We start from the raw sequence: 12,431 nt of genomic DNA, 5'->3' as shown, positions 1-12,431 counted from the left end.
CGTCGCAGCCGGGCCGGTGATGCTCTGCCCAGGCTCCTGGGAGAGCTCTGTGCTGCAGGCGCCAGGCCGGGCTGGGAGCAGCTGCGTTAACACCCCTGCCTTAACGAGTGCTAGCTCCTGCGACTGCTGTCAAGAACACTCGGGAATGGAAAACCCAGCTGCTTCCGTGCCCGTGGCATCGTGTGGGCCTCCCTCCATGCCAGCGTCTGCGAATGCCACCAGCCGTGCTGGGCAATCCCAGCTGCTCCTGGCCAGGGACCGCTGCCACATCGGGGAGGGGAAGGAGCCCCACAGACGCGAGGGCCTGGGCACCGAGCCCCTGCAAGCCTGCTGAGACACAGACTGCACTTCGGGTCCGCGCGGAGCGGCAGCACCGACGAGCCGTGGCCCCAGCAGCCACGACAGCCTTGCAAGCGCTACTACAGACACCGGGAGGAACGTGCCGTGGAGCGTGAGCGTTGGTGGCTCCTGGGTACGGGTGCAGGGAGGAGAAACACCTCATCCAGCCTTGCGTTTTGCTTACACCCAGGCAAACACGATGTAAGCGCCCGCGCCATGTTTGAGTTACAACTTCAGAGACCCGAGCTGCTGCATGTTTTGCTGTGGCAGCTGCCCTGCGGATGGCCTTGAAGCCCCAGGGGCAGTGACCTGGTGGGTGAGATAGGAAGGGGCACGGTGGCTTCGCGGGGCTTGCGGAGCACGGGGTGGGCAGCACCAGGCACCGCCTGCTCTCGGGGCGCAACTGGGCCGGCCCCTCTCGGGACTGGATTTGAGCACCGGTGATGGAGACCCACCCTCTGTGCAACCCATCTGCTCCAGCACCAACCGCTCGTCTCCTCACAGAGTGACGGCGTCGGTTTGTGCGGAGGAAGTATCGCCTTTTTTTGGGGGTGCCTGAACCACCTTCGGGCGAGAGCCCGCTGCTTCCTGCCCGTGCCTACAGCAGGCGGGGAGACCGAAATGTTCCCCTCCTCTTGACAGGAGCTTTCTACAAGTTTGCAGGTTGTTAGGGCTCCTCGGTACGGACAAGCTTGCAAGTTGTTAACAGACGCCTGTTCTGTCAAACGAGAGGACCGGGGTCAACCTTTTCCTCACAGGTTGTATTTCCAGAGCTTTCCTTTGCTTCCCGCTGGGTCCCCGCCAGCTGATCCGCTCGCCTCTGGAGACACCGTGTGCAGGGCTGGAGGCGTAACCCGCGCAGAAGAATTTCTTCATGCGTCCTACACGTGACATCCCTGTTTATACACCCTAGCAATGTTAGCTTTTTTCGCAACGGGATGACATTGTGGACTTGAGTTCAGTTTGTCATTCAAAATAACCTCCTGTTCTTTTCCGCAGCGCTGCTGCTGCCTCGTCATCGCGCTGCGCTCATTGTTCCCGAGGTTATTTATTTACGTGGGACGGTCACAGAATCACAGAATCATAAAATGGTTTGGGTTGGAAGGGACCTTGAAGATCATCTGGTTCCAACCCCCCTGCCATGAGCAGGGACATCTTCCACCAGCCCAGGCTGCTCACAGCTCCATCCAACCTGGCCTTGAACCCTGCCAGAGAGGGGGCAGCCACAGCTTCTCTGGGCAACCTGGGCTAGTGTCTCACCACCCTCATGGTGAAGAATTTCTTCCTAATATCTGATCTAAATCTGCCCTCTTTTAGTTTAGAGCCATTCCCCCTTGTCCTATCACTACACACCCTCATGAAAAGCCCCTCTCCATCCTTCCTGTCGGCCCCTTCAGGCACTGGCAGCTGCTCTAAGGTCACCCCGGAGCCTTCTCTTCTCCAGGCTGAACAGCCCCAACTCCCTCAGCCTGTCCTCATAGGAGAGGTGCTCCAGCCCTCTGATCATCTTCGTGGCCCTCCTCTGGACCCGCTCCAACACATCCATGTCCTTCTTATGTTGGGGGCTCCAGAGCTGGACACAGGACTCCAGGTGGGGTCTCACGAGAGCGGAGTAAAGGGGCAGAATCCCCTCCCTCGCCCTGCTGGCCAGGATACGGTTGGCTTTCTGGACTGCAAGTGCACATTGCCAGCTCATGTTGAGCTTCTCATCCACCAGTACCACCAAGTCCTTCTCCTCAGGGCTGCCCTCGAGCCACTCTCTGCCCAGCCTGTACTTGTGTTTGGATGCATCGCCCTTGAGCTTGGAGGAGGTGATCCTTGAACACTGACCGGGTTTCTTGGGCCCCTCTTTCCTCTAGGCCTTTACCCCATGGTATTTTACCAAGCAGATCCCCAAGGAGGCCAAAGTCTGCTCTCCTGAAGCCCAGGGCAGCGAGCTTGCTGCGCACCCGCCTCGCTGCCCTGAGGATCTTCAGCTCCCCCATTTCGTGGTCACTGCGACCAAGGCTGCCCTTGACTTTCACACTCCCCACCAGCCCCTCCGTGTTGGTGAGAGCAAGGTGCAGCATCGCACCCCTCCTTGCGGGCTCCTCTGTCACTCGGAGGAGGAAGCTGTCCTCCACGCATTCCAGGAACCTCCCGGACTGCCCATGCCCCTCTGCGCTGTCCCAGCGAACCCGGCCGCGGTGTGACCGCGCTGCGGGTCCCAGGGGCGCAAGGCAGCCCATGGCTCGCTCCTTCTGCGTCCTCCACGCTCCCGGCCGAGGGCCCTGAGCCGGGCTGGAGCTCCGGGCCCTTCCCTCAGCGCAGCCAGGGCATGGCGGGCAGCAGGCACGGAGCAGCCAGAAACCCAACCAAACCCGAGGGGAGCGGGCACAGCGGGGCCGAGGGCCGGGCACCGGCAGCCGCGGGAGGCGGGGTGCGGCCGCTCGCCGCCCCGGGGAGGGCCCCGGAGGGGCTGAGGCGAGCCCCGGGCGGAGCGGGGCCACGGCGGGACATGGCGGAGCGGAGCAGCGCCCGCGCCCCGCGGACGGGACGCGCCGGAGCGGGCGGGCGGTGAGGGGGGCGCCTGGCGTGAGGGGCGGACGGGACGGGGCTCGGCGGGGCGGGCGGGTGGCCGGGGCGGGCGGCCCGGGCAGGGGGCGGGCAGGCGGTCGGGGGGGGGCGGTCGGGAGACGGTACGGGGCTCGGCGGGGCGGGCGAGCAGGAGGCCGGGAGGGTGGCCGGGGAGGGGGCGGGCAGGCAGCCGGGCGGCGGACTCGGTGGGACGGGCGGGCGGGAGACGGGACGGGGCTCGGCGGGGCGGGCTCGGAGGCGACCGGGGTGGGGCCGGGGAAGGGGCGGGCGGGGGGCTCGGCGGGGCGGGCGGGCGGGAGACGGGACGGGGCTCGGCGGGGCGGGCGGGCAACCGGGGGGTGTCCCAGCCCGGGGGGGGTGGGGTCCTGGGCCGGGGGAGGGGGGTCCCGGTCCGGTCGCCGCTATCCCCGCCGCCGTCTCCCCTCAGCGCCGCGCCCGGAGCAGGAGCGGAGGGGCCGCCGGGCAGCCGGGCCGCCGCCCCGGGGCTGCTGGAGTGCCGCCACTGCCAGTACCTGCGCACGGGCCGGGGTGAGCTGAGCGCGGCCGGGCCCGGCGCGCGGGGAGGCCCCGCTCCCCGCCGACCCCGGCCCCACCGCCTCCCTCCCTCCCTCGCAGCCTGGTGCCAGGCGGTGGAAGCGCTGCTGGCCGTGCTGCTCCTGCTCTGCGGCTCCGTCTCCGGCGGCCCGGCCGGCGGCTACACCGGGCTCCCGGCCCTGGGCGGCCTCTACTACTACCAGTACGGCGGGGCCTACGGCGGCTTCGCGGGAGCGGACGGGGAGCGGGCGCAGCAGCTCGACCGGCGCTTCCAGCTCCTGAAGCTGCCCATCGCCCGCGCGGCCATGGCCGTGGCTGGGTGTCTGCTGGTCCTGCCCTGTGTTCTGCTGGCGGTCGGCGTCGTGCGGCTGCCCTGGCGCTTCCCGGCCTGGCTGCTGCTCGAGTGCGTCCTGGACGTGGCGGTTGCGGTCGGCATGGTGCCCGCTCTGTACTGTTTCTATCACTTTCTGCTGGGGGTTTATGGTTCGTCGGTGTGCGAGGAGAGGGAGCAGCTGTACCGAAGCAAAGGCTACCAGGGCTTCGGGTGCAGCCCGCACGGGGCCGAGATCGCTGCCGGCCTCCTGGGCTGCCTGGCGGTCGTGGCGTACCTGCTGAGCGCGGGCCTCGCTGTCCGCGGGTACCGCACAGCCCGCAGGCTGAAACAGAAGCCAGCACAATCATGCGAGCCTTAGAATGATTCCTCCACTCCAGTAACGGTCGCGATTTTGGCCAGCCTCCTTACTGAGACAAAGCGGCGTGCTTCTCCTTGCCGCTGGGCAGCACGTCCTCCCCGCTGCGGCAGCACACAGGCTGAGGGAGCACAGCTCTCAGCACGGTCCGGTCAGGCTGTTCCCAGCTTCAGTTTGCGTTATTGAGTTACTCGTGGACACAAAGGTAGGGCCGACGGCTTGTCTTCAGCTGGTGGCTGTCTCTTGGAGCATGGCCGTCGTCGCGTAGCTGAGCTTCACAGGCAGCCTTCCATCCCCTCCACCGCGCGCCGTGTTCTCCTCCGGCGAGGTCTTGCTCCAGGTACTGCTACCACCTCCTGCTGCTGATGAGCAGCTTTACGGAGCTGGAACGGTCTTTACAAAGGGCGCGGGACTGTTCTCTTAAAGGCGAGGGATAGAGGCCCATCGTTGGGGCAGGTCATTATTGCTTTCTGGTAGGGCTCTTGGAACTACCGGGGCAGTCTGAACATGGCAACTGCAGAGCCGTCAGAGAATCCTGGAATAAACTTGTAACATGGTGAACTGACTCAGCCTAATTTGTGACACAACGCCTCTTCAGACTCTCCTGGAGGGCACGATTTTGTATGAAATTGTCTTTTATACAAATTATCTACAACAGTTTTGCTTTAATAGATGCCCCGAGTTGGGATAATCAGACAAAAGCTTTAAGAGCTCAGACAGGTGGTTTAAGATAGAAGTATATTGTTTTCAAAATACATTTTTAATGTACAAGTTGGGGAAATGAGATGCTGCTCTTGTATTATTTATTAAAAAAAAGGTGAAATTTACTTATTAAAAAAATTTTATAGGAAATTTAACAGGGAAAAGTAAAGTCTCACTAGAATCACAAAATCATGCCTTAGAATGAAGTGTCACTTCAGAGCAGCACCCACCAAGTGCATTGTCCGTGGGAAGGTGGAACCGCCACCGGTCTCACAGACCAGTTCTGCCCATGTTAAAAAACCCCAAACTAAACACAGCAGAAACGTGCGCTGTCTTGGGTCCACCTCCAGTTTCACTGGCACCAGCGACTAAATCCTCACCATTACCAAAACCGTGGAACATTGCTGGAGCTAGGGATACAGCAGGAAAACAAATGCTAAACAGGAACACAGCAGGTACTCTGGGGTTTATTGGGTTTCTCCTCCCTTTTAGTAGCCAGACACATGGAGTGCTCCAGCGCAGGGACTGACGTGGGCAGTCTGCTGCAGTCCTGCTGCTTTTAATGACTCTCTACCTCCTGCTTGCCGCAGCTCCTTTGAGCGCGGTACAGTCCTATTCAGAGCAGGTTGGCAGGGCAGGACTCCTCTGGCAGGATACCAAAAGCTGCCTAATAACTGGTGGTGTGAACTGCACCCTCCCAATGTTCTGCGAGTCGCTTCTGTGCGGAAGGCCGAGGAGCGTCGTAGCACGCAGAGCGCAGTGAGGGAGACCCTACCGCACAGCTGCTGCCAGCCACAGCCACGTTTGACTGGGATATTGCACAAATTCCCTCCAGCACAGTAACGGAATCAGAATATGTATTTAGATGAAAGTAAAAATCTTTATTGCTAAGTCAGCTGAAAAGTTAATGCAAAAATATTCTTCCTTCCTGGACTGCTCTACAGATCTGAATAAGGAATCAACAGAGCAGTGTTTTCCACCAATCTCGACGTTCTTTGTCTCTCCAGAGCAACACAAAGACAGGCCACCGGGCCGAAGGTGCAGTCGTTGGACAACCTACTCCCATACGCAGTAAACCCAGGGATTATTATAGGTGCATGCTAGAGTGGGATACAGAAAATAGTCTCCTTTTTAACACAAAAAACATGAAAAAAGATGACTTAAACGGTGCGCTGCAGTATTTCTTTAACATGCACTGGGTCATACGAGTCAAGTTAAAAGAACAGGTAACATTTTAAAATGTGAAAAGGAGGGCAAAAAATACACTTGAGTCTTCAGACAGCAGGGGAACAGCAGATGACGATTGCATAAAACCGAAGAGGTGGACGTACTGCCCACAGGCAGCCTTTGGCAAGCGACAGGAATGCCATCCCAGCCGGCAGAAGCGCAGAAATCCCAATGGCCGCGGGCCCTCGGCGTGGCTGAGCATCCCGTGTGCGAGGAGCAGGGCTCCGGGCCTCACAGCAGCCCTTCCCTGGGAAAGACTCGCTCCTTCTTGGAACAGGATTTTACCCTCCCCGCTGGTGGGGGGTTCTGACCAGGCTCCAGCAATCCGTGGCACTGCCTCCGCCAGGCCTGCTCCGGGTGCTGGGAGCTAGGCAGAGGCTGTCCCTTACCCTTAATACTTGGGCCCCCACCACTCGTCACTGACTACAGCCTCTATGGGTTCCGTTTGCGGAAGCCTTTCGGGGCAGGGCAGGGCATTCAGAGTAGCTGTGCTCAGCCAGCACGCTGTCAGTGGAGCTGGGGTTACGGAGGAGCTGGACACCCCAGCTCGCCGGCCTGGCTTGACTGTGGCTGCACGGAGCACAGCAGGTCCGGCGCTGCTCAGCAGGGACCAGAGAGCCTGGTGACCCTGAGCTGAGACCCACTCTCTGACAGCAAGGCTGTCAATGAATGGGACGCTCTTAGCGATGTGGCTCTGGAGATGATCTACCCGCGCACGAACCCCATACAAAAATCAGGGAAGAGACTGGGAAAACAAACACTTTCTGTCCCTGCTACGAGTCCTTCACTGGACTTGCTCATTCACACCTGCTCCACCTACAGCAGTGGTCCTAGGGAGCTCGAAATCTAAGGTGGTGTTAGTAAGGAGAGGAAGACAAAGGGGAAGCTCACTGCCTCCAGGGAGGGAGGAAAACAAAAGGGGGTGGTGGAGGGAAGCACTCAGGCCAGAGTAAGACAAACAGTTCATAATACCAGCTTAAGCAGAGTGCTCCGTGGACGCTACCCAGTGTAAGAGAACAAGCCATGTTCTGGCATGACAGTTCACACCCACAGAAAATAGGAGCTGGCTGTATTACACTCCCTTTCTGCTCAAAACCAGAAACGGCGCTGGAGAAAAAGGCTAAGTAGGAATTCTTGCATTCCATTCTGGCACTACCGTGAAGAGGAGCATACAAATTTTCGAGCTGCTCCATCGCAGAGCTTCATTTTCCTTAGTCCTTCCCCACTGAGCTAGGCAGAGTCATCCCTGGCTAACTCCCGGTAGCGATGCCAGCTCTCTGTGCAATGCTACGGGTTCAGACTGGCAAGGACACGCTGGATTTTCCACATCAGTGCAAGAAACAGAGACCCGATTTGCATTAACACCTGCTGCTCTCCTAGTGCAAGGTTTGTCACAGTCTCAGAAAGAAGAGGGTATTTCTGCATCAGTCCCACATGGAACAGAGACTGCTCTGCAGCCCTGTCGGGTATTGGAAAGCATTGGGCTGGGCACAGATATTTGGTTAAATAATCACCAGTGACAGAATTAAAAGTTACAAATACACTGGGATGGGCCTTTTCTGCATTCTTATATGAAGAGAACATGAAAGAGGTTTGAGGTTTAGTTTCTGAATCTTTTCTGCTGTTATTTCTCTAAGGGATTCAAATGCTGCCATTTCTGTGATTCTAAGAATTAGCTTTTCTCTCCATTTCAAAATGAATCGGGCATTTCAACAGCAAAAATGTGCGAGAGTTGGAAAAAGTTGGGTTGCTTCAGGATTACACTGTAGCTAGCACAAGGTACATCTGCCTGGAGAAGGCTGAGAGGGGACCTTAGAAATGACTGTAAATATCCGCAGGGTGGGGGTCAGAAGGACGGGGCCAGACTCTTTTCAGTGGTGCCCAGCGACAGGACAAGGGGCAATGGGCACAAACTGAAGCAGAGGAAGTTCCAGCTGAACCCGAGGAAGAACTTCTTCCCTCTGAGGGTGACGGAGCCCTGGCCCAGGCTGCCCAGGGAGGCTGTAGAGTCTCCTTCTCTGGAGATATTGAAGCCCCGCCTGGACACGGTGCTGTGCAGCCTGCTCTGGGTGACCCTGCTTGGGCAGGGGGTTGGGCTGGGTGACCACAGAGGTCCCTTCCAACCCCTACCATTCTGTGATTCTGTGGTCTTGAAATGCTGCGCTCTCATTCATGGTAAAAATACATTTTTTTCCCAGCAAGAATAAATTCAAGGTGCTTTGAAATCTCAGTAAAACTCCATTAGATTTCGTCAAAAGATCTATATTGACAGAATCCCACAAGTAGTCTGCACAGTATTTCCTTCTGAGCAAGGCCTGAATTTGATCCAAAAATATACAACTCAAGCCCCTCAGAGCTCTTGAGAAGAAATTTTCAAGTTTTCTTCACAAACATAATTAACGAAGAAGAAAAGGCACTAGCCCACGTCACAGCCAGGATTACTGCACCGCTGACGTGACCGGGGCAGCTGCTGCCTGGCGTTCTGCCAGCCAGGGAAGAGAGCTCTGCACGCTGCGGGGGCAGTGGTCTTCTCCCAACCCTCACACGAGCTGACGACAGGCAGCCAACTCACACCAAAAATCCTAAGGGAAACGCAATGCATCCGCCGAGTGCAGACTGGCCAGTGCACCGATAGTGGGACTGTTTTAAACATCTTTTCCAGTGCTAATAAAGACGTTATTAAGGTGAAAAGGTCTATTTTTCCTTTTCCATTGAAAGCTAAGCAGAAACAAGTATGCTTTCACTTTCTTTGTGGCCAAACTGGGCATGTACCATGAAATGCAGGTTGCTGTGGATTTAGAGTAAGACTCCTGTTTTCAGAAGCAAGCAAAGATGCTGTAGCTGATGGTGCAGAGGTTTATGTTGGCGGAACAGAGCACTGAACGCGTCCCCGGCATAGGAAGGGCAGCCCCACTGCTCCCTAGCCTTAGAGCAGCGCACCACTGCTTACAGCTTGGTTTCCTCTCAGACCGAGCGCTCACTGAAAGAAGCGGGAGCTCCTGGTTTCATCTTGTGTCTTCTGGGTACAGGAAGCCTCTGCTCCGCAGCATCCACGATGGAGGGGGCCAGGCTGCTGCGGAGCTGGGTGCGTGCTCTGCAGCTCGAAGCACTAGCTCTGCGTGTTACCTCAGCCAGCCAGCCCACAGCTGATCTCGCTGATGCTCCGTGTAAAATGCATCAGTAGGCACCTGCTTCTCACTCAGCCGTGTACCTTCTCCTCCTGCACAGCCTGATCCCACTCTAACCCTCATCTCTCCTGCACCAGTGCTCCTCAGAACATTGGTACCCTGAGTCCTCCATTGCCCTGACAATATCCATTGGGAAAAGCCCCCACCACACCTGCTGCGGAGTGCTCTCTCCCCTAGCCCTAAATAATAAAGTGCTGGGCTGAAGGGGAGCAGAACAGCTTAAGTGCAATCAATAAAAGTGCTTGCAATTAATGTAGGAAACCATTCTTGGGTCAGCTTCATTGCAACTGGCTGTATTCTTTCAAAGAATAACAAAGTCACGTGCCGGCGGAGGGGGCTGCATCAGAAATATTCACAGGACTCCAAACGCCAAACACTGCCCCCTCAGCAGCCTCCTCACCCCCCCCCCCGCCACGTGCCAACCCCTTTCCTGCGGAGCTGGCAGAACCTCGGGGTTCAGGGAGTTGCGGGCGGGTGTTAGAACACCTGCCTCCTTCCCAGTGCTTGCACGATTTCCAGACAGTCCCTACCACAGAGCCCAGCTGCTGATCCGAGTGCTCACAGAACAACTGAGACTCTGCCGTGAAAAGGGGACAGCCCAGACCTTAGCGCTCCCCGTTCTTCCTCGACGCCATGAAGGAAGCAGCAGATGCCTGTACTCCCTGCAGATCCCAGCTCCCCTCGGAGGGCGAGACAGCCCTTCAGGGACAGAGCTTCCCGGGACAGACAACGTGGGAGCAGTACTTGTAGGGTTACAAAGCTGTGTCAAACTCCTCTGGCAGAGCCGTGGCATGTTCCTCCTCCTTTTCCTGATCTGCTCCATTCTCCTGGTGCTGCTTCATTTGTTCTTTTACTTCCTCTTCCAGATCGGGTGGCACCACAAACTGATCCTCTGGCTCCATCTGGGATGGAGCAGCAAAATACCCCGTCTTCTTCTTGGGTGCCTCTGTGGCTACTTCGATGAGGTTGAGGCTCTCCTCCAAGGGCACTATGGAGCCATTGGAAAGCTTCTTTCCATAGAGACAGCACGTGGAAAGAGATTTTTGCAGTTCACACTTTTCCTTGACCCCTCTCTGCAGAGTGTTGCTGTTTACACTGTTCTGTCTCCGAATGACGAGGACAAGCCCAGAGTCATCCTCTGGCCCTGGAGCAGAGGAGCTGTACTCTGCAGCAGGAGGTTCAAACTCCAGGCCCTTCCCTTTACAGCAGTGGATGTCCACCTCCACCTCCACTTTACTGCCGTTTGTCATCACGCCTTCCACAGGCTGCTCATCATCGCTATCCAGACCGTTGTCAGACTGGTTGCTCGAGAAGGTGGCACTAGAAGGTTGGCGCTGAAAGATGCTTGAGGGGGGCACAGGGTGCAGGCTGCAACGTCGCTCTTGCCGTGGTAGCAAACTGCCATCAAGACCAACAGCACTGTGTTCATCGGAAGCAGTAGAGCCCACCTCACTGCTAACCTCAGAAGCAGACAGCTCACTGCTGAACTCTGAAGCAACTCCACTGCTAGATGAAGGTGTTGCTGGCTTGGTGGTGGTGGAACTAAATCCCCCAGGACCTGGCAGAGTCAGGCCATGCATCTCACATGTGCAGCTGTCCTCACCAATGTTCAGACACACCACCATTGCACCTACATTGTCTTGGCAACCGTAGCTTTGGGCTAAAGTGCAGAGTTTCTTCGCAGCAGCTAGCGGGTCGTGCAGGTGCCGCACGGCTGAGATGGCCTCTGTGTAAGAAAGGTGTTCCCAGAGAGCTTTGTTCCCTAGCAGCAGCAGCTCATCTTGTACAGTCAGCGGAATGGAACGGACGTGTGGTTTGGGCAGGATCCAAGGATGCAAGTATGTGCAGCCCAGCATCCGGGTACAGCAAGTCACACCATTGACCTTATTGTCCTGCAGAGAACAGAAACAAGGCAGCAGTGTTAGGTCTGCTGTCAGTCCTTCCCCTGCCCACATCCTGGTTTGGAGCCTTGAGAAATGCCAGCATACAGCTCCAACACAGGAGAGAGGGATCCAGGCCCAGGTACCACAGCAGAGGCGTTCGCTGCACCTGATCGTCAGGCACAGAAATCACCCATCACCCACACTGGCAATAACACGCTGTTATTCCGCGAGACTTTTTGTCACATTCTGAAGAATTGTGGCAAATTATTCCAACTGGAATAGTGCCTGCAGCACACTGATCAGAGAACCCCACTCATGAGTCTTACATGAAACTTAGTTTTTCAGCATGAGCGAGCTAGTGACTTTTTACTTTCTCATTGCAAGGCAGATTATCATCCAGACATTAAATAATTCCTGTGTATTTTCTGAACTATTTCCCTCTTTATTAACATACAACTGCATTCTGAAGTGTGGACACTACATCCTGAGGAAGAAAAGAGCAAGCAGGTATCTCGCACTACTGCTGTAGCCCGGAGGTGTGACCTCCTTCTTCCTGCCACTGCTTGGCAGTCCCCTGGCCAGCCTGGCACTAAGTCTCCTGGACAGAAAATTGCTCACAGCCCTCAGTCCCTTTCCAAGTCAGTGTGTACAGAGTACACAGCTTCCCCAGTGTTTTGAATTTAATTTCAGTGTTCTTAATTTCTGTATCCTCTGGGTGTAAGACGTTGCTGCTGCTAAATGTTAAAAACCAGCAGAGGGCACATGCAGGGAAGTCTTCGCAGACAATGATTTCACTTCTATTTTTCAGAATCCATTCATCAGCCAGTTTTTAAACTGCTTAACGTGCTACATTGGCTCCACAGTTCCTTTGACTCAGAGTGCTATGGAACATAGCACCTTGCAGAGCTATAACGCATTAACAGATTATCCCTGTCAGAAACACTCTTATCAAACAACCTCGTACTTTTTAAAAGACCCACTGAGCATAAAACTGTGTGACTGGTGCTGATTTCTCAGATCTTCACCGAAGACGTATTTTCCAGTTCTTTGGAACTGCCCTGTTGTTTCCAAGTTTTCAGAAAGTACACCTTTAGAGAGTCCTCCAGAAATAATTTTAATACTTTCACATAAAACCAATGAACATTTCTGTCTTGTGTTACAATTTTTACCTTTATTATACCTTATAGCTATGTTCTGCATGTCTCAAGGGCCACTATTCCTGTACCTTCACTGAGTAAAACATGGAAGAAATTCAAGGAGAGGTAACTCAAGTCATACTTTTCAAGAAACAC

At 56.0% G+C, this 12,431-nt stretch overlaps 2 protein-coding genes across 2 annotated transcripts in view; one reads left to right on the top strand and one right to left on the bottom strand.

The window, feature by feature from the left end:
• Window positions 1-2,452: 2,452 nt before the first annotated feature.
• Window positions 2,453-4,700, top strand: MARVELD3 (MARVEL domain containing 3). The gene is made up of 3 exons (XM_075434254.1): window positions 2,453-2,895; window positions 3,344-3,444; window positions 3,532-4,700. The coding sequence occupies exons 1-3, from the start codon at window positions 2,657-2,659 to the stop codon at window positions 4,140-4,142; spliced, it is 951 nt and encodes a 316-aa protein (XP_075290369.1). The 5' UTR covers window positions 2,453-2,656; the 3' UTR covers window positions 4,143-4,700.
• A 997-nt stretch (window positions 4,701-5,697) lies between these two features.
• PHLPP2 (PH domain and leucine rich repeat protein phosphatase 2) overlaps window positions 5,698-12,431 on the bottom strand; it is a 40,254-nt gene continuing 33,520 nt past the window's right edge. Inside the window, exon 19 of the mRNA XM_075434253.1 lies at window positions 5,698-11,148. Coding sequence (XP_075290368.1) covers window positions 10,009-11,148 — 1,140 coding nt within the window. The 3' untranslated portion in view covers window positions 5,698-10,008. The remainder of the gene's footprint in view (window positions 11,149-12,431) is intronic.

Source organism: Opisthocomus hoazin, chromosome 12, assembly GCF_030867145.1.
Source record: "Opisthocomus hoazin isolate bOpiHoa1 chromosome 12, bOpiHoa1.hap1, whole genome shotgun sequence".
In the NCBI taxonomy this organism is placed as follows: domain Eukaryota; kingdom Metazoa; phylum Chordata; class Aves; order Opisthocomiformes; family Opisthocomidae; genus Opisthocomus; species Opisthocomus hoazin.
The sequence above is the reverse complement of the archived record's forward strand: the minus strand, read 5'-3'. Positions and strand labels throughout refer to the sequence as shown.